At 32.3% G+C, this 23,072-nt stretch overlaps 1 protein-coding gene, 1 long non-coding RNA gene and 1 other non-coding gene across 3 annotated transcripts; all 3 read left to right on the plus strand.

Annotated features, from left to right (window-relative positions):
- Positions 1 to 834: 834 nt before the first annotated feature.
- Positions 835 to 3,831, plus strand: LOC131626862 (uncharacterized). The gene is made up of 4 exons (XR_009291335.1): positions 835 to 979; positions 2,997 to 3,099; positions 3,331 to 3,391; positions 3,563 to 3,831. It is a non-coding gene; the product is annotated as an uncharacterized LOC131626862 (long non-coding RNA).
- On the plus strand, positions 1,220 to 1,292 carry TRNAR-CCG (transfer RNA arginine (anticodon CCG)). The gene has a single exon. It is a non-coding gene; the product is annotated as a tRNA-Arg (tRNA).
- Positions 3,832 to 21,729: 17,898 nt separating the features above from the next.
- Positions 21,730 to 22,435, plus strand: LOC131626863 (21 kDa protein-like). Its single transcript, XM_058897701.1, has one exon. It carries the CDS (start codon positions 21,781 to 21,783, stop codon positions 22,342 to 22,344), a length of 564 nt encoding a protein of 187 aa, XP_058753684.1. The 5' UTR covers positions 21,730 to 21,780; the 3' UTR covers positions 22,345 to 22,435.
- The last annotated feature ends 637 nt before the right edge of the window (positions 22,436 to 23,072 follow it).

Here is a 23,072-nt window from a genome sequence, read left to right on the forward strand (position 1 = left end):
TAGGTTCAGGTGAAGTTGAAACTCAATTGTCCATTGACTTCCATGAGTGACCGCTAAGAAAAAAATATAGTGAAGAAGTCAGGAAGTTAACATAATTTATTTTGTTTCAATATTTTTGTATAATTACGATTATATGTATATATTTTAGCAGGTTGTGATTGTAACGACAATTTTGCATGTTATGTTAAGATATGTTAAATCATGTTTATATTATAGTATCTGTGATGTTAATAATGTCAAATACGTAGCAAGAAAAAAAGACAAAAAAATAAAACACTCAACTACCTATCAGATTTTTAAAAAAATTGATAATACACGCATACCAAACATTATAATATATTCGCTAACCCAAATGGAAGTCTTACCAATTTTTTTCCAAATATTCTATACACCTCCATACTGCTATATCAAATTTTTGAAAAAGTAGTATAAAGGTTTCTAAAAATCCAGTATAACCCCATATTTTTTATATTGACGTTTTTAAAAATCCGATATTTTGGAAAAATACCTGATAAAATCTCAAAAATTGATCGGTCTAGAGAGATTAATTATAAAAATCTGATTTTTGAGCCAATTTTTCGAACAAACACTAATTTTTTTTGAAAAATCCGAATTTTTAATTTTTTTTCTAAGTATTATGGTAAAATTGATGGGAAACTGGGGGTCTCAGGGACAAACTAGGGTGCAAAGGTAAAATTAACATACACACATATGGTTGAAGTCCATATTTAAAATTTGAGATGGGCTCATCCCATATTTCCAAAAGGCCCACAAAACATGTCATTGTCACCACTTCTCTAACAAGAGGATTAACAACAAAACAACAAAGAACAAATCCAGTTTATTGACCAATTATGTTTTTTCATTTTCTTAACTTTTTGTCATTTCAGTAAAAGAGTTCAAGACAGAAACATCCTCATCTCAAATTTGTCTGCATTACCATTTCTTCAATCCTTCAAATCTGATGCGATCGCACCAGGTACGCGATCATTCAATTTTTTTTTTCTTTTTAGGTCATTTTTTTGTGTGTTGATTTTGCTTGCATCAATTTTCTTGATCTCACATAAACATTCATCGATTTTCTTTTTCAATTTTATTCGTTAAAACAGTGAAATAATCGATTCGAGTAAGTTAACCTAAGCGATTATTCTCCACAGTTCGAACACGAAAGCTTCACTGTCACATGTAAGTTTTGATTGAACTTTCGTTTACACCAAATGGTCGCATAGCGGAGTGGATATCGCGTTAGACTCCGAATCTAAAGGTCGTGGGTTCGATTCCCACTGCGATCATATTCTTTTTGTTTTTGTTTTTGCAAAATCACTTCTATGATGAATTGTTGAATGAAAATGTGTTTGGTTTATGTTTGAATTTTTAATGTGTTTGCTTTTAAGTGATTAAGTATACAGTTTTTGTGCAAAAGACATACCTAATTTTGACATGTTACTCAGTCAGTGTATCCAAACATGTCCTTAATAATACAAACAGGTCCCCCCTCCCCTCATTCTGGCATTATCCAGATAGGCCTGTAGGTTGGGCAACTATCTTATCTGTAAATGTCTAGATTCATCATGTATCTGAATCTGAAATGAATGTGATGCAAGTTGTTATATAACATAATTAGGACACGTGGTTTATGTCGAATTCGCAGTAGTCAATAGTGGCGCTATAGTGGAGCGGAGGCCAACCGTTATGGATAGCGGAGCAGAACTGTTCCGGGTCCGTAGCGGTTTCTGGCCGTTATGCTTTTCCCCTTTAAAAAACCGAAATTACTCCTTATATTTACAATGTTTAAGGGTAATTTTGGGTTTTTCAATCAAAATTGAGCTGAGACTCAACGTTAATCTCCTTCATAGTTGTTTATGCACTTCAAGATTTATGTGTGCTTTTATTTGTGAATATTTTGAGTTGAGTTATTTGTCTAATTTTACATTAAATATATGTTTATAATTATTATATGTAATGTCCGAAAAAATGATCAAATAGAGCAGTTATATCGCTATACGCTATCCCGTTATTCCACTTTTGGAGTCAGCCGCTCCGCCGCTATTCGAGAATGACTACTCTGATCGAATTGATGAATCTGTTGAACTATTATGTCAGCCCTCTTAGCTTGTGTATTAGTCTTCAATATATGCTATTATGCACGCTTGTACAAGACTTCAACCATATAGTAGAAACTATCTAAAAGCATCAAATTTATTGAATTGTGTAATTCAGGCTAGTTTAAACACTTAAGAGTAGTTAGTTATGAGTAAAAAATATATAAACCAAAAGTCAGTTAGAAGTAAACATGACTTGCATAGCAGTTATATAAACCAAGAGTAGTTAGAAGTCAGTTATGAGTAGTTAGTCTTGCATAGCACCGACCCCCTAAAATGCCACATAGGTGTATAGCGGATAGCGGGATTGCGCTATTGTAGAGATTAAAAACCAGCGTACAAAGTAAACATGAATACTCAAATATAAAAAATACAATACACAATTAAAGAGACCATCGTACATAATAATTAAAATCCTAAAGTATAGAGCCATAAAATTTAAGCCGAGAAGAACAAAAGGTAGGGAAAGGAACAATCGATTGTTTGTGTGCAAGAACACAATGTAATGAAGAATAGAACATTACTCTGAAAAGGGTCCGGAATGAAATTTATACCCTTAAAAAAGAATTTGAAGAATTTATTGCCGAAATCCTATTAGCAAATGCAATAGCGGTTTGGGGCCGCTTCAACTGTCATCACTGACGGCAGCTCGTATGCCAAAAGCGTGACGCCATACCTTACCACCGCTACGTTATTCCGTTATAGCGCGCTGCTGACAGCATAGTGTATGAGATATAATACTAATCGTGAATGTACATCAAGAGATGGCATACAAATAGTTAATGCCTATGTGTTTATACTGTCTAATGAAAGCAATTTCAAAGGTGTTATAGGCTGAAGATGCATTTTGACCTTTATATCAAGATTATGACCCCAAATATTTCTTTGTTACAGCTGTAATAGAAGGAAGACATGAATTGGGTTCAGCGAAAGATCCACCTTTACAATGTTACTTTCGGGCTTTATATGTTGGATTGGTGGGAGCGTTGTTCATTCAGTATCCTTTATTGCACTTTCTTCTACATAGATTCATGAATTGCTGGAAAATTGTTTGTTATGTACATCTAAGATAGATTGAACAATAGTTGTTTGACTGTCTTTTGTGTTTGAAAACAAACACAAAAATGTGTCAAGAGATTTTTGACAAAAGAGTTGAGCAATTTCTTTGATCCATATCCTATCATGTATGTTCTGGTAGTGCTTGTTTATAGTTCCTTAACTATTACAGATATCTTGGTGATTGTACTAATGTGTTTCGTAGTACGGTACATTACCCGGTTCTTCAAGAGGTAATTCATTTTCAACCTTTTCATCCATCTGTTTTATCACCACTACTTCTTCAGATTAAAGATGTGTCTGGTGTCCAATGTGTGGCGGTGATCGACCCTGTCATGACACTTTTTAACACATTTTGACTTTTTTTTTTCACCTATCTAAAGTGTGTATTATTCAAATGTCAGGTACATTCTGGGTATTGTTTAAGTGTGTCAGATAACTCATGCAAGAAACCAAATCGTTCTCATGTGAAATTGTCGGATGCCAATGCAGATCTTGTAGCTGTTTGATATGGACAGATTTAGGAGTTTATTAAAGCTGTCAAAAAAGTTGGAATGTTCATATATGTGATATTTATTTTCTTATAAGCTTGTTTTGCATGTGCATTTACATTTTTGACACTGTAATTATTATTGGTAATGTTCATTATTAAACTTTTTGAACACTTTTTTTTATGAGAACTTTTTGAACATTTCAAATTATTGGTTGAATCTTTTTGGATCAGAATTACTCTAATACCAATTGATAGATTCCAACTGGTATGTTATACTAAAAATAAGGAAGAATCCCTTTTGATTATAACAAGGGCAACACTTCAAGGGATTGCCATCCTTCTATTATCATAAGACTCGATTCCTTTCAAATTGCACTATGTCCTCTCCTTACTAATCCACCTATCTATTTATAAATAATATGTCTTATTTGGTCTAACTAACTAAAAAACTACTAACAAACCATTAATTAATTAACTAACTAACTATTTCAGGTCCATTAATTAATTATTTAACTAACTAACTATTTCGGGCAAGTCAAAAGTCCAAAACGAAATAACTACATATTCAACCCAACAATGCATAGCAATAAAATTATCCAATATATGTAATCAACTCACATGAGATTTAAGGTACACTTTTTTGATCTCTATTTTTTACTTCACTCATCTTGGACTATGTAACTAACATGGTCGTGAAGCGCTAACCTTGCAGGTCTATCCAACGCCACTGTATCGGGGATCAACACCACCACTTCAAGAATCCAACGTTGTCAATCAATATCAATTCTACTTCCTGCGCATAAAAAATGTGTCGTCTGTGGGAATCGACATCAAATTCCAATGAAATTTTACGATCAAATCCCGTTTGATCCTGTTGTACCCCAAACTTGGCCCTCATATATTTGAAAATGTCATTTTATTTCGAATAAGTGGCATAATACAGTTGATAAGGATTTGAGGTTAAAAGGTATAAGAGCGGGAAGTCCCGGGCTCGAATTCCGCTTCTAACATTTTTCCTGTTACTTTATTTCTAACTATAGTTTTAATTTTATCTTTATTTATATTTAAAAATATAAAAAAAAAAAATTTTTTATCATTCTAACTTTAATTTTTGTATTAATTAAAAAAGCATTTTTTAAAATAATCAATTTTCACTTTTTATGCATTTTAGTCAAAAAATCACCAAAAATCATAAAATATTCAAAAAATCTAAAAAATGAAGTTTTTAATCTTATTTGTCCTATTTTTAGCACTTTTTATAACTTAGGGAACAAGTCAATCTTATTAAATTAGTTTGATTTAATTTTTTATATGAATTAAAACAAATTGATTTTTGGTCTTTGATTTGGTCCATAGTTTTACTATAATTATTTTTCTTCTAACCTAATTCATTATTATAAATAAGTCCCACTTCTATATTCACAACAACAAAAAAAAACCTTATTCTCTATCGGTCACTAACCATTTTTCAACCCTTATTCACAAACTAACATCCTTCACCCTTGTTTCTGGCCGTTATGAATAACCTTCCGTCACTCTAAAAAATTACAATCAAACACCCCAAATTACATAATTTTTTCGGGTAACAATTTCTTTTTGTTTTGCAAGTTGGAAGATCAAAAGGAACAATAAGATCTTGTTTTCTTTCAGAAGCAAAACGGATCCACGATGCCATCCTCTCCTAATTCTCTTTCCTCAGCACGGTGATAAATTTTCCAGCCTATCAGCCGAATTCTGAAACTACTGTTTCGATTTACTCCGAATTTTTTCCAGAATATTTGATTTAATTTCTATTTTCAAACTTTCAAAAAAATCTCAAGAAATTTGTAGGTTTGTGATCTTATTTTATTTGATTTATAATCAGGTTTTAATTTTTTTTTTTTATTTTAATCACTTTTCTATTTTTCCATTTGTTTTCTTAACCGGAATATTGCAGTGGTTTATCAACAGGTTTTCTATGGATTGGCCTAGTGGATGGAGCTTTACCCCTTGACCTCAAGGGGTACCTCAATTGTTTTTTTGGCCAAAAACTTTTTGCATTTTGGCCAAATAAGGTTATTCATATTTCGCTTTGGCCAAAAACTTTTTGGATTTTGGCCAAATAAGGTTATTCATATTTGGCCAAAAAATCCTTTGGTTTTTTGCCAAATCAAGGTTATTCGTATTTGCCCAAAAAATCTTTTGGTTTTTGGTCAAATAAAGGTTATTCGTATTTGGCCAAAAACCTTTTGGTTTTTGGCCAAATCAAGGTTATTCGTAATTTTGGCCATAATTTAATTTTCTAAACCCCAATTTTTTATTGTGTTATTACTATTACTATTATTATTGTTCTTATTATTATTACCCTATTTTTGCAGGTACTTCCTTTGGCCAAAGGGGAGCAGATGTAAATTCTATCTCCCATCACTCCATTGTCTTTTCTAATCACTTGTCACTTCCTTGATAACCTTGGTAAAATATCTATTTTTTAACTATAAACCCTATTTTAGGTAAACCTTAAAATCAACAAAAATATAGTAATTAGGTTTTATTAATTTAACTTTGATTTAATTTTAGGTTTATAATTAACTTAGTAATTAAGTTTTATTAATTTAACTTTGATTTAATTTTAGGTTTATAATTAACTTAGTAATTAGGTTTTATTAATTTAACTTTGATTTAATTTTAGGTTTATAATTAATTTAGTAATAACCTTTACACTTAGGTTTTTATCTCACCTATTTTCAAACATTAATTTTTTTCAATTCACGATCTTCTCTTCTCATCTCATACTCTATGATTGTGGCATGTGTGTTAATTTTTATTTATTTAATTATTTATTTAATTGTTTATTTGAATTCTAGAAGGTGTATAGGTTGCCAATTTTTTTGATGTAATAGTAATAAAGATTTTTATTTTTTCGCACTTTACTTTTCACACTCCCCCGTTATGTATTCCCCCATCCCGAAGCCTTGTAATAGCGTAGGATTTATTTTTCTGCTTTTACTTTCCGCACCTATAAACTGCTATAACTGCTTAGATGTATGCTAATAGGATTGTATGGCAAGACTAAAATTGAACATAGAATAACCCTAATTTTCAGGATTAAATAAATCAATCACTCTTATTCACACACTCACCTTTAGGGTACTCCTCTCTTATGTTGCTTTTCGACAAATAATAGTCAAGTCCCTCGAGCGTAGGGATACCTTAGCAAATGTTGCCTCCGATTTAAATCATCATAAAGATCATAGTCCCTTCGATGTTGCCTGCGATATAAATGATCTTGTCCCTCGATTAATTAATGATAGTCCCTTCGAATGTTAAGGTATCCTTATTTGTTGCCTTTATGACTATTCACATCCAATACATAGGACTCCCTACCCTCTTTATGGTATGAATAGCCCCTATGAATATTCGATGACCCTTACATCCTATGAAAAGACTTCCCACTAACTAATGATGTGGATAGTCTATTTCTCTTAACGAAAGACTTTAAGAACAAGAAAGACTTTAAACTTAGGGTAGGTAGTTCTTAATTGCTTGCTCAATTCAAAATCATTTCAAATTACTTCTTACACTTCCTTTTCAAAATAATTTCAAAGGCTACACTTTATTTACAAAGTTAAAGTCCTTTTTCAAACTGTTTTTCTAAACACACACTACACTCTTTTTAAATAATCAAACAATTCAAAAGTGAGCTAAGCAATTAAGAGCCCATGGATAACCATGGATACAAATGGTGCTTACACCTTCCCTTTGTATAACCTACCCCCCGAACTCAATCTCTTTTCAAAAGGTCTTTCGTGTTCTTTTTGCCTTTCCTAATTGGATAAAATAAAAGCCGGTGGCGACTCTTGCTATCCGCACATTTCAAAAAAGTAAGTTCTCCCACCGTATTACAGATCCAAAGACGGATCAGGAAATCACATATGAAGCTCATTTCATTATCAACTTTGTGGCATAATACATTTCCTTAAGCTTCCCCGATCCAACTACCAATTTCGATGGTTGTAATTAAGAAGAACTCGAAGGAAACCTTATGACAGAGATGGTCCTTTTGTTATCACCAAATCTCACCCTAATTGAAAATGAAATAGGAAGAATCTACAGATTAACGCCATCGCGGTTGGAGAAATAAGCCTCCGCCAAAAATTCAAGATCCTCCTTTATCATAATGATATGCAGTATCTCTTGGAGAAACATAATCTACAATGGAAGTTGACAGATCCAAATAGAGCTCGAGATGAACTCAGAAGTATATCTCCAATACACTAGCCGAAATAGAAGGAGAAAGGAAACCCCATCGATCCAGCAGATTCATCGACCTCCTAAGGAAAAAGACATATCGGCCAAGTATACTCTTCTTGTCGGGCCATCTGAATGACATATTCAACAAATCAAACCAATGAGGTGCCTTTTCTTAAGGTCAAAGTCATGAAGGTTCTCACACCCAAAGAGGATGATACCTCGTAGCCATAGTGACACGAGCTTGAGATTAATTGGTACAAAACCTATTGCTCTAAGCAACTCACTTCGGCACCAGGAGAGGCAATAATATAAAGAAATGTAGGTTCATGATTTTGAGTGAAACACCATATATGAAAACTTGCATGTATCGAGCCCCATGACTCATTGTAATGAGAAGAACCAGACACAAATATAAAGCTCATTGGCTCATGTCCCATCGAAGGTAAAACCAATTTCCATATGGTCATGGGCGGACCTCTTAGTGCCGATTATCTAAAAGACACTTGCCAATCTCATCTGTGCATAAGACAAATATCTCTCGAGATCCATCAAAATTCAAATAAATAAATATTTTTCCTAAAAAAAAATGCTGCACACGTAAATAATAGTATAATCCTCAACAATATGACATAGATTTTATTTATGAAACAAGATCTCACTGGGCAGAACGTGCTTAAAGCGCAACTGGTGCACCTCTTCTTAGGACCTAGCAATTCCAATAGCGTAGGCAGTGAAGTCTAGGAGACTTCAACCCCAAACTAGGATAAAACCTAGGGGAAGGGACATAAACCACACCTTTGGCTAGAGATGATTCTTAGTGAAGCTTAATACTAGCACTAACAAAGTTTAACAGTTACACTAGTTCATTAAACATAAAATGAAAGGCACAACACCATTGATCAGGACAACAAAGTTTAACAATAACAAGAAAATGCAAAGGCACAACGCCATGTTTATATTAAACATAAAATGAAATCAAGTCTCTCCATTTTAAGGAGCTTCACCTTCATCCTCCACCAAGGCTCCATCATGAACGACCTTGAGTTGGTCAAGTTATGAACGAGGAATACATATATCCAAACAAAGCCTTCCCGGCTAGTCGACAACTTGGTCAAAGGCCCCATACACCCTTTTAAGAGTTTTCTTGAGAGCCTCACCAACCTTGTTCCTCAATCCAACCACTCGTCCCTCATGGGCTTCACGCTCCTTAACCTGAGACTTCTTCTTTTGTCAGAGAGCTTCCACAACCTCGGCATTATGAGTTTCATCTCTACATCAACAATGTTAGCCTCCTCCTGAGACTCCTTCTCTATTTCTAGAGAAGATTCGAGCTCAAAAATCCTGGAAGCAATAGAAGAAGGGGGTCTATGAACTTTCGCCTCCTCTTGAAGAGACTCTGCCTGACTTGCCTTCTCCTAAAGAGCCAACAATTTCATATGAAACTTAGGTTTCTCTTGTTCATCAGCCTCACATTTTTCCTTCAAAGTATCCCTCTTTTTGGAAGGATTACCCATATCTAAAATATTTCCCTGGCCACCAGTAGCCAGGGAAAATAGTGAAGCAATATAATAAGTTAAAAAAGTGGAATTTGAGAAGAATTTTATCTTCTTCGCTTCGGAAAGGTTTTGAAGGTAAGTAAGATCCTTTTTAGAGATTTTTGCAAGTGCCTCTTAAGAAGTTCGAGGAATCTGGAATTGAAAAATAAGCGATAGCTTAAGCAATGGAGTGGCTTACTTGGAAGCAGCACCTTTAGACAATCAAGTTAGTTTACGCAAATATGATAGGGTTTCAGAAATTATTAGGGGATATCAGATCTCAGCCCACATGTTTTGTCAAATTTGGTGATGGATTTAAAGGTTAATTTAAAGGAGTTGGAAACTTGGTGTGGGTTGGTTCTCCTAGTATGGAAGATGTTCTTCTTATGAAGGGACTAACTGTTAATCTTATTAGCATTAGTTAATTGTGTGACCAAGGATTGTTAGTAAAATTCTCAAAGTCAGAATGCTTAATCAAATATGAAAAAGATGATATTTTGATGAAGGGTATAAGGTCTAAAGACAACAGTTATCTGTGGGAACCTCAAATAACTGCCTATTCTTCCACATGTTTGATAATCAGGGAGGAAGAAGTGAAGCTATGGCACCTGAAGCTTGGACACCTGCATCTTAGAAGAATGAAGGAAGTCATATTTGAAGGAGATATTAGAGGAATTCTAGAACTCGAGATTGAAGAAAGGAAATTTTGTGGTGAGTGTGAGATTAGGAAGCAAACTGAGATGTCACACCCAATGTTTAAACATTAAACCACTTCCAGAGTGCTGGAACCTCTTCGTATGGATTTATTGAGACAAATGCAAATACAGAGCTTGGTGGATATTCGTATGTATATGTGGTAATAGATGATTTTTCTAGGTTTACATGGGTGAACTTTCTTAAGAGAAAAATCAGACACCTTTGAAGTCTTCAAATATCTATATCAAATAATTCAAAAAGAGCAAAATATTGTGATTGTCAAGTGTCATACCCCAAAATTTTCCCATCATATTTATTCATATTTCAGTCCCTCTGGCTTTCAAATACTCAAAGACACACAAGAAGGAAGCATGCACTCTCCCTCTTAAACAACAACCCTCCAACTAGGGTTTTGCTCCTCTCAAGGTAAAATCAGGTTCTAACCCCTCAAGTGGACCTCTTGGCCTCTCACATGATTCAAATAATCCTCATGCCAAGTTTCAAGCTCTGATTCACAAGACTACTCAGCTAAAAGCTCAGAAAGACAACAGTCGACTAGTTTGACCTAAAAGTCAACTGTGGTCAAAGTACAGTCAAAATTTCTGATTTTTTGTCAACATCAACATTTTAATGTTAGATTCATCATTTGATCAAGGGGCGATCATGATTCATCAAGAAAAGCTCCAAAATCATCAAAAACCTAAGTTTCTAAATTAGGGTTTTTAAGGAGAAAGTCAACCCAACTTTGACCAGCCATAACGTTCACATAGAACATCAGAAATTTCCCATCCCAAGCTCAATTTTAAGGAAATTGAATTATCTACAACTTTATCCCTCTAAAGCCAAGTCCAAAAATGCTTCATTTGGGAGATATGATCAAGAGACATTGAAGTTGGCGTGCTCTTAATCCAAGGGCTTCTTAAGGCTTCTCAACCATCTAATCTTGTTAATAAGGTATCAAAAGGTAAGAATGGATGACTGACCAGGTCGCATGCCATCCATATTGTGTAATACGCATTCATGTTATTCTTAGTGCATGAGTTTTCGTTTTCAATTGTTCACTGTGATTTAATAAAATCTAATGCCTCTAACGTGTTTCTGGTGATGTTTAGAAAAGGATAGGACCATTAGTTCTAAGCTTGAGCGTATGGAACGAGTTATGCCATGCTTAGGGTTTCTAAGAAGAGAGTTTTTGTTCTCCCACATACCAGGGGTTACAAGCCAAAACGAAGGCATCATTACACTTGTATCTTGATATGGATATGATCTGGGCGCTTAGGTTGAGTGTTTACCGCCGCTTCTTTGAGTTTTTAATTTTACAGGAATAGCCACAAAAATTTGATGCAGAATCCATAGCTAATTCGCAACAAAATCGTAGCAAAATTCTCTGGTTCAAAGCCATGAAGAAGACGAAGGAGAAGGCGTGCGTGGCTGGTGCTGGTTCGTGGGTCAACATGCCGCGGGGCCCAGCGTTAACTTAGCTTTTGAATTTCCCATTAATCCCTTTGTTTCATGTTTATTTTATTCGAGGCATACTATTTACAACGTATCACGCGCAGCTTGATGGAAGTGAAGGGATGCGTGTAATCCCCAAGTCCTGGGTTCGAGCCAGGGCAACGTATTATTTTTTATAAGTTGTTTGATTTACAGATCCAATGCAATACACACAAGCACACACACGATACGCCCTCAGATCCCAGCCTTACGATTGCGTCTCCTTCTGATCCAACGCCCAATATTCGCAGGTGCACCAAAGGCTTTCAAAGAGTACCACACCAGATCAGAGCTAAGTTCCCCTAATTTCTTTTTTTTTTTAATTATATAAATCTTTTTTTATTTATTTCTTTTTTAATGTTTTTTATTTAAACTATTTAAAATATCTTTTATTTGGTAAATAATATGTTCATGACCTTTGAACTTATTTAATCGAAGATCCGATTTTTCTCATAATATTAAAGATAATTGTTTTTTTAACATTAAAAATATTATTTGTTGTACATATTTTTTTATCAATTAATTAATCAAGATTAATCCAGTAGTTATTTGTTTGTCATATTTTATCGAACATTCAATTTCTTTAACCTTTAAGGGTTATTTAAAAAAAATTAATTTATTTACTTATCATTTATTTTAACCCTGGTTTAGGTTAACTAGTTGGGGTTTGTGGATCTTTAAAATGCACTAACTTTTCTCTTCTTCATTCGTAACTTTCAGGATTGATCAAGGAGCGATGAAGGCTCAAGATGTGTAAATTAATTATTGTTCTCTCTTATTTTCTGCCTTTATTTTTCGGTTACCCTATAAGGGTTTTATTGTAATAGATTAGGTTTATTGTTCCGCCTTTTAATTTCCCCCATCCCCGTAGGTGTTTATTGTAATAGCGTAGGATTTTAACTGTTTTATTTTTTGCCATGGTTAGTAATCTTAGGGAGTGCAAGCTTTGAACTGAATTAGAATCACTAATTACAAGATAAATATCTGAATTGAAATCACCTGATTGTGCCACACACACACCTTTAGGGTAATCTCTCTCGTTGCCTGTTGCCTTCTTGTTGCCTTGTTGACTTATTATCTTGTTGCCTCTAATTATACTAAAAAAAATAGGCAAGTCCCTCGATTCTGAGGATACCTAAAGCAAATGTTTCCCTCAGTTCATTCATCATCAAATTTGTCCCTCGATGTTGCCTCGGTAAATGATGATTTATCCCCATTGCTAAGGTATCCTCGCCTGGTGCCTAAGAATGATTATTATATCCTTCCCTTAGACTACCTGCCCTCTTTATGGCAAGGGACAGTCTTATGGGGAACGATAACCTCGATAACCCTTTACATCCAATAAAAGGACTTCCTACCCTCCTATAGTATGGATAGCCCTGAAAAGCTAAAAGAACGATTTTTCAAACTTAGGGTAAGAACTTTTAATTGCTTGCTCAGTTCAAATTCAAAATCTTTTTTTTCACTTATCTTCAAAATCAAATTCAAAAAGACTACGCTTATTTACAAGCTAAAGTTCTTCTTCAAAATCTTTTCTTATTCACATTACAAACATTTTTTAAAACAAAGTGAGCTAAGCAATTAAGAGCCCATGGATAACCATGGATACAAAGGGTGCTTTAAACCTTCCCTTTGTATAACCTACCCCCCGAACTCAATCTCTTTCAAAAAGGTGTTTTTCTGTTCTTTTAGCCTTTCTTTAAATTGGATAAAATAAAAGTCGGTGGCGACTCTTGCTCCGCAACATTTCAAAAAAGTCAGTTTTCCCACCGAGTTACATCAAGGTTAGGAGTGACCATGACAAGGAGTTTGAGAAGGCAAAATTCTTAGATTTTTGTGCTTCTAAAGGTATCATTCATGAATTTTCTATTTCCATCACTTCACAGAAAGATGGAATTGTTGAGCAGGAGACTAGGGCTATACAAGAATTAGCTAGAGTGATGCTTCATGCTAAGCAATTACCATTACAGTTTTGGGTTAAGGATATGAATAATGCATGCTATATTCATAATAGGGTCACTTTGAGAGGAGGCACTTCAGCAACTCTATGTGAGTTATAGAAAGGAATGAAACCTACACTCAAAGACTTTCATATCTTTGAAAGTAAATGTTATATCTTGACTGAAAAAGATCAAGAGGATAAGTTGGATTCCATAAATGATGGATGGATATTTCTGGGTTACTCTTCAAACTGCAGAGCTTATAGAGTGTTTAACTCCAGAACTAGAATTATAATAGAACCCATAGGTGTGGTGATTGATGATTCAATCATTGAAAGAGAAATGGATGTCGAGGAAAATGTTGGCACATATTTTGTGCAGGATAATGAGGCATGGAGAGAATTAATATATGGGTTCACAAGCATTGAATCAGATAACTCTCTGGTACCTCTATTAGAGTTCAGACAGAACAATTCAAGGAAATCACTACAAGAAACCTTAATGGAGAAGACATCACTGAATTAAATAAGAAAATATCAAATTCTTGTATTATTTCTAAATTGATCCAAGGATGAGGCCTATTACTCAAGAAAAAGAGATCTTAAAATATATAATTGGAAAAGGTTTTTTGGTGTGCTATACTCTCACAATACAAAATTCATGCTGAAATAGTTTTGCAATGCAAAGTGGGATAGTAGTGTTGATGGATGTTTATCTTAGTGAAATAATCTGATTTTCTGGTTCAATAAGGTAATATGTGCTTATTGGTGTACAGTTAAAGCTAAATGTGGTGAGACTAGAAGAAGTTGCTCAATACTAGTATGGATGAAACAGATGGTGAAGGAATATAATGTCAAGCAGAATGCCATAACATTACATTGTGAAGATCTAAATTCTATTAGATGTCTCATTCAACATGGATGGAACAAGAACCTTGAAATTTATAATCAACTCATCAGGAATCATGTTGAAAGCAAGGTTGTTATTTTGGAGCATGAGGACTCTAAGGAAAAACTGATTGTTACGTTTACTAGAGTTTTATATGCAAATCAACTTAAGAACATAAGCAGTGGGCTAGGAACTTTCTCTATTAATGAGTTATAGTAATTAAAGGTGTGGAGGATTGTAATAGATTCTATGTTTTTCCTCTATTTTCTGGTGCATGATGAGCCTAAGCAATTTGTTTTTAATAAAAGATGGAACAAAGGATCTCTGCAAGACAAAAAGGGTGATTTAAAGAAGACATGTTCTAAGGTGGTGACAAGGGAGTTCAGTGTCAACACTTTTAAAACATGTGACATCAACAGGAAGTGCATGAGGATATTTGATAGAGGTAAAAGGTGGAAGATCACATGAATATGATTGTGTCCTTCCACCAATGATTATGTGTTTCCATCTGATAATATGTGCTTCCAATTTTAGTTGTACATTTACTTTATTTTTGTCAATTTTTGGCTAAAAAGGGTTCGAGTAATGTGTTAGTGTTTTGTTTGGTTTTTAGGAGTAAAGAGTGTTGTCAAACAAAACTCTTGACATGTTGATGAATGTTAGAACTATACTACTGCTCAAGAAGAGTAGTCTTTGTTGTTGCTTGCTATGTATGCAACTCTTTAGGGGGAACATGATTGTCTATCATGCTTGATATGTGATGTGCTTAAGGGATTTGTTTCTGCGGCTAACTACTGATATGTAAGTGAACTTGGACAGTTCATGAATATTTTGATGTTTCCTTAAGGGGGAGTTTTGGTTCCATGAGACATGGGGCATAATGTATGTGTTCTGTGTTATTGGTTCTGTAATGTCAAACAGGAGGTCATGACATCTAGTCTCTGGGATTTGAAGGAGAATGTCAATTCTCTCTTTCTGTTTGAGGATGGGTCTCTCTGTAAGAGGTTGTTGCGTATAACTCTAAATGTTTTTTTCCTTTGATTGCTTGAACTGATGAAGTTCATATTTTTTGTGCATTATTGTTATGAAGATGAATATTTGAAATAATGATGATTGTGTACCGCTCCTAGTTTTTTTGGATGTTTTGTGCAAAGATTTTTTTAGCCAAAATATTGTCAAATGGGGAGATTGTTAGGTTTTAGTTTGTTGGATGCATTTTGCTAAAATAATATGTTCAGCAAGACATTGGACAAGATGTCGTAAACATGTGTTCTACGACATTGCAGCCTATGATGTTTCTATTTCTGGAAGATCAGTTACTATTATTCCAGAAGATTTGTTTTGTTACTTACGAGTCAAGCAGCACATTGAAGATTGGATTCTCTGAAGATTTGTGTCAAAGTTGAAGAGATATCAGAATATTTGATTTGCTTGATTAAATGTCAAAACTTTTGCCTTGCATTTGAAGAATTGATTATATTTGATATGATTTAATTTGTATAAGGTTTTAGCCAGATTGAACATCCAATCCCAATGGTTGTACTAACTTATAAAAGGAGAAAACTAAACCTAAGAAGAACACGAAGAAAATAAGGAGTAATATTGTTTCAAGAGTCTTAGGGTTTTGGGAGTCTTTTTAGAGTCTTGTGTTTTTTTTTTGCATGTCACTCATGTATCTTTTGATTCATAGAGTTTGACTGATTGTTCATTGTCAATCACTCATGAGCTTTTAAGCAAAAAGTGTATTGTGTGTAATTGGAAGTATGCCTTCTATCAATTGTTATTGTTGTTAATAATCATAGGGGTGTGATTAAGAGAAGTGAGAGGGGGTCTCATATTTAGGGGTGTCCTAGGTAGAAGTTGCACAAGATAGGGATTAGGTGATAAGTTATAAATTAGGGTTATTTAGCTTCGAACTAATACTATCATAGTGAATTTCCTTCCTGACTTGGTAGCCTCCAGAGTAGGCGAGTTGCACCGAACTGGGTTAACAATTGATTGTGTCTTTTACCTTCTGCTATTCAATTCTGCATAATTTATTATTCTGGTAAAAGTTTTATGTCAGCAGGTGATGTCTTAACATCTGTCTTGACATTGGTTTTGGTGTTGAGATATTAGTCTTGACATATATTTAAAAGTGCTAGAATTTCAGATTTATTGTTTAAAAATTGAAATACCTTTGCAATTGATCCAAATCAAAAGAGCCAACATCTTAAAGAGAAGAAATTTGGGGGGTCTGTAATGATTGGTGGCATTGAATTTGGTCGAAAATTATTCTGCCCTCACAATTGTTTTTAGTTTGGAGGCTTTTACTCAACAATCTTCCAACTGATGACCAATTAAAGAGAAGAAACTTTTTTCTCCCTTCTAAATGCAGCCTCTACAATCTTGATAAAGAAATTGCATCTCACCTACCTATGCTGCTTATCTTTGGAGTTGGTTAATCAAAGCCCTGTAGATTAACACTCTGATTCATTGTTGGGAAGACGTCTGGATTATTTGCAATAGAGTCTGGTCTGATCAATGTAAGTTAATCTTTATTGTTGCTTTTATCCATTTGTTCAATGTTGTTTGAATTGTTCGAAATAGTTTCATATTCAAAGAGAAACGCATTCCCACTTCTTCTATCTCTTACATATTATATGCTTGTTCTTTGACTGTAAATAATTATAAGGCTTCTTCCTTTGTCAATATTCATGATTTTGAGAAGCTTAAATATTTCAAAGTCATAATGCAGCCCCCTAATGCTCATAAAATTCTAGAAGTAATTTGGAAGTCGCCTCAGTGTAACTAGATTAAAATCAATTGTAATAGAGCGTCTTTAGGTAGCTCGGGTCCCTCTGCTTGTGATGGTATTGCCAGAAATTATGACAGTCGTTTTCTTGGAGCTTTTTGATCACTTTTTGGGTGTCTCGAACTCTCTCTTTGTCGAATTCTTAGATGCTATGTCAGCAATTGAGTTCGCGAATAAGAAGGGTTGACATAATTTATGGTTATAATTAGAATCAGATTCTATAGTCGTGGTTCAAGCTTTTAAACCTCCCTTCAAAGTGACTTAGCAAATTTGAACCAGATGAATTGGCAGTCTAAATATCACTGCTAATATATCTTTTGTTACTTCTCATGTCTACAAAGAAGAAAATAGCTATGATGATTCTCTTGGTAATATAAGTCTTAACATATCACACCAGTGAAGGAAATTATTTTGTCAATAAGTAATAAAGTATTAGATTGATGTCTTCAGAGTTTGGTTTGAATGCAATAATAATGTTATTTGAAGATTAAAATAACAGTTTAATAATAGTCATGCTTTATTAATATAAACATGAATTTATAGATCATTATAATAAAAGTTAAAAATCATTAATAACTACATGGATGCAGTTAATTAACCGTATAAATTTTGTATGAATAATAATTCATCTTAAATATGATTTTGTTATAAATAAACATTAATAAATTTAATTACAAATTTAAAAAAAATAGATTGTAGTGATCACAAAAATAGAATTGCTTTTGTCACATGGCTGCAGACACCAAAGATCTCAAGTGTGAAAGTGATTTTGAAATAAAGGAATAAAGGAAGAAGTGTAACTAATGTCGGTCACATAGCTCCATCTTTTAATAAAGGAATAACCCTTTATTTTAATTTCACTAAATTAGAATAATTTCAAGTCGGTTGAAATTAGCAAGAGCATCTTATTCAATTAAAACAAGTTAAATTATATATCTATGCTTGAGATACTTTTGGTTTCATTTTCAATTTTTAAATTATAAACTTTAGCCAATAATTTTTGTTTATAATTTAAGTTAAAAATGTTATATATATATATATATATATATATATATATATATATATATATATATATATATATATATATATATATATATATATATATATATATATATATATATATATGGTTATTTGAGTTAAATATTAATTATAATATTTAACAAATATCTGGTTTGATAATATAGAGAAAACGATAAAGAGTTGTGAAAAAAAGGTTGAAGACATCGTGGTTAGTGAAGGTTCTTTATTCAAGGACTTTTAAAGGAGGATGGTTTCTTTATATATTAGAGTTCGGAGACTGAATTTGTATTCAACAGTAGTGACTTCCTCATACACTTTTGTAATCTCTAGGGCTCAATCTTGAGTGTTACAAGATCATATAATAATAGAGAGTGGAATACATGGTATATACTCTAATTTTAACAGAGCTTTGAATGATCTTAGAAGCATCATTTCATATTTTGACCTTAGTGGTTTTACTAACAATGACATTGTTCTCCCTAAAGCACGACGTGTTTTAACGAGTGTCATTTTTAGTAAAAGTGTTTAGGACATGACATAAAGTTTGATATGACCACAAGACATAAAATCAATTTTTAAGTTATTCGTAAGCAGCACATGCTCAAGATTTTCTCTTTATTATCCTATTGATGGCTTAAACCAACACATCGATAGAGTATCGTACTATCCTTATATATTGACTTTTGATTCCTTTATTTCTTATTAATGAGGTTTTTCCTATTTGTCACAAGACGTGTTTGAATACTATTTCAGGCCGACTGCAGAGTCCAAAAAACAAAGGCCCCGTAACAAAGCAAGAAGGAACCATGTGAGAGATATGTAAGCTCTTTTTCTTTGTGTCACAGAGTACCCCTTATGAGGATATCATGCCGACCTCTCAGAATTAATCCAACGGCCAGGGGCGGTTCCAAGGCCCAGCGAGCCCGGGCACGCGCCCGGGCTCAACCCCTATTTTCTTTGTACTTCCCCTAATTTAATAATCGATTTTTAGACAAAACCAAGGGCAAAATTAGGGGCAAGATTAGGAAAAACAGGGTGTGAAAATTAAAACAGATGAATAATTAGTGGTGTAAAGTTTTTGCCCAGGCTGACTAAAATTTCTAGCTCCTCCACTGCCAACGGCTATTATCATTCCTCATGCGTTCTGTTATCAACCATCTCCGTTATATAAAGAAGAGAACGTGTCACTCTTCAGGTATTCAAATCTTTTCTCATTTAACCTTCATTTCTTACTTTTTTTATTGACTTGAAGGTTGGAGCGCTAACCTTGCAGGTCAGCCCCTTCTCCACTACATCGAAAGTATTGGACCATCATTACAAATAATGAATTCATCCTCTTCGATTTTCATTTAATTCCATAGCAGAACACATATAAAAGATACTCATGCAATCTCTTATTATAAGATTCTTAAAATTATCAATGATATTAAGTGTTCCAATATGGATCATAGCCTAATATATTTTGATCTAACATATTAAAAGAGCCTTTCTAGCAACACATAAGAGCAAATTCAACGGATAAATTTAAGTTATAACATTAAAAATTAAGGATTATTGACGTCATCAGGATGACGCTAATTCTCTAAAGTAATTATTCAAAAAAAAAATCTAGTACCACAAAATCTAAATAAATGCCTTGAAAAATTATTTGACAAGAGAAGTCAGAAGACACAGAACCTCCATATCAAAATTTTAATTAATCCGACATCAATCCTCTTAGTTTTAGAAGATTCTAGAATTCCAAAATCCTAAAACTCCATTTTAAAGTAGTCTAATGAAGACTACATATTCAAATACACATTTTTACTAATTCTAAAATATTTCATTCGTGATTACTACTGACTTAAGTGTCAAAATATTTACATATATTTTTTTTACCCTTCTTCTATCGTCAAATCAGGGTTGGAGAACATAAGAACTCTTGACTAAATTTATCATTAGATCTCAATTCAATTTTTTTGGTCTGAATTAGAAAAATTCTTACCAAATTATAAAGAAAAGTAATTGAGAAAACAAATTTATATTTCTCAATTACAATGTTAAAGGGAAAATTATTAAGAAAGAATTAAAAATTTAGCAAGCAGATTTATAACTAGAAAGAGATGAAATATAATTTAAAAAGGAAAACCTAATAATTAAAGCTAAAGAAGAAAGTTGACATGTGCCAATTGAGACAAAATATCACAGAACATTACCGCATGTTGCTGCATGATTTGCGAGTTGCATGCTGCTAGCTAGCAATAATCTCATTCACATTTCTTTTTCTCACACACAACTCAATAATTTTTATTTTCACTAGATTTTTCTTAGGTGGATCCACACAAAGCAACACATTTTTTATTTATTTATTTTATGTAATAATCCAAATTCATTAATCATCGGTTCAAAAGGAGGAAACCTAATTAAGTACAATAATCTATGGTATTATTGGTGGTTTATCAATCATATGATAAGAGATGTCGACAACTTTGTTTTTAAGTGCAGAGATAAGTCATTTTTTAATCCTTAACTTTGCATGAGAAAATGACTTTGCAACTGTGGACTTGTAAGGATTTCTTTGACCAAACTTTGTAGGCCAAATGTAAAAGGAAAAATATAGTAATATTTATTTTAGTTTTTTCATTAATATTTTTGGAATAAAATGAGGGTGTTTTATTTGATTCTTAAAAAAATAATTAATTACATTAATTTTAATGATAAAATTAACATCATTTAATAGAATTATTCAACAATTCTAAATAGTGAAATAATTAAGTAGGTAATAATTAATAAATAAAAAATAATAAATGAGACAAATAGAGAGAATAAACAGTGTATATATATTACAAAATGTATTTTAATATAATTAAAATTTTCAAAAACTTAAAGATTAAAATTTAATATATATATATATATATATATATATATATATATATATATATATATATATATATATATATATATATATTCTTTGTATTCTTTAATCTAATAGCCGATTTTCTTTGTTTTCTTAATCTAATAGTCGATTTTTAGACAAAATTAATAAAAAGAGAGTGTGAAAACTAAAACAAATTAATAACTAATGACTCAGCCCAACTAATTATATCTCTCTTATATATAACACTTTATGATTATTTATATATTATGTCACATGCATCTTGCGGTTAAAATTTTTGTCGAGGTTGCTTAAAATTCGTGGCTCCGTCATAATATATATATATATATATATATATATATATATATATATATATATATATATATATATATATATATATATATATATATATATATATATATATATATATATATATATATATATATATATTAAAAAACATATAAGAAAAAGTTAAATTGATATTGTTGGCTTGTCAAAATCAAATTCTCCATTTATATAACTTACCCTTTTAATTTATTTTACACACTTTACTTTTAAATTATCTCTCTTATTTTATATAAATAGTATACCCAAGCTCTATCCATATCTCTATATAATACTCCCTAGATTCTTATTCTCACAAATCACAACCAAACCTCAAAATCTCAACCCTCACACATGGCTACAAAGTTTACTCTTCTTTTCCTTCTCCTAACTCTACTCTCCATTACAACATCAACACCAACAAGTTTCATCAAATCCTCATGTAGCACAACACAATACCCAACACTTTGTGTTGAATCTCTCTCTATCTATGCATCAACAATCCAACAAGACCCTCACCAATTAGTCCAAACAGCTTTATCCCTTACTCTCAACAGAACTCAATCCACAAAAGGCTTTGTCACAATGTGCAAAAGCTTCAAAAATCTTAAACCAATAGAATATGCTGCTCTTCATGATTGTGCTCAAGAAATAAGTGATAGTGTTGATAGGCTTAGCCGTTCATTGAAAGAACTTCAACTTTGCAAGATCAAGGGCCAGGATTTTAATTGGCATATAAGCAATGTTGAGACATGGGTTAGCTCAGCTTTGACTGATGAAAGCACTTGTGGTGATGGATTTGGTGGAAAAACACTTGATGGAAAAATCAAAGCCTCTATTAGATCTAGAATGGTTAATGTTGCTCAAGTTACTAGTAATGCTCTTTCACTCATTAATCAATATGCTGCTAATCACTAGGAGGATATCAAATACTATAATGCCTTTAATTGATGTTATATGTATTAATAAAAATGCCTTTAATTTATTTATAGCATGTTTGTCTTATTGTATTAATAAAAATATATTTTCAATTATTTCGTAAAAAAATATTAAATAATTATAATCTATTATATAAAAACTTAAAATTATCTATTTAATAATATTTCTAAATAAATATTTATTACATAATATATAGTTAACTCATTCATTTATATAAACTAACTAATTATATTTGATTATGCAAATAAGAATATTTATATAGTTGATTAGTTAGATATTTCTCATTTGTAAAAATAAGCTAGTGATCTTATTCCTATATCACCTTATTTATCATAAATATTTTGAGCCAAATTATATAATATATTGACTATCTTTTACTTTATAAATAATCTACTTTAAAAATTCAAAATATTCATATTAATGTTTTTAAAAATACTTCATTTTAAGGTTATTTAGAAGGACCTCTTGAAATAAAATGGTGGCTATGCTTTGGTTGGATTTATAAATTTCAAATATATTTTAAGGTCCTATATAGTTGGCAATATTAATAAAAAATATTTTTTAATTATTTAATGTTAATTAATATCAATCTAATTAACAAATAATAATTATTAATACAGTAAGACAAACATTTATTGGAAGTCCTATATATTAAACATATATTGAAGACATTTTTATGAATACATTAAGCTTCGCATGTTGGAGCA

The sequence above is a fragment of the Vicia villosa genome, unplaced genomic scaffold (assembly GCF_029867415.1).
Source record: "Vicia villosa cultivar HV-30 ecotype Madison, WI unplaced genomic scaffold, Vvil1.0 ctg.000327F_1_1, whole genome shotgun sequence".
Lineage (NCBI taxonomy): Eukaryota > Viridiplantae > Streptophyta > Magnoliopsida > Fabales > Fabaceae > Vicia > Vicia villosa.

Excerpts from the sequence above, each read along its gene's own strand:
- LOC131626863 (XM_058897701.1), top strand. The coding sequence starts at position 21,781 with ATGGCTACAAAGTTTACTCTTCTTTTCCTTCTCCTAACTCTACTCTCC.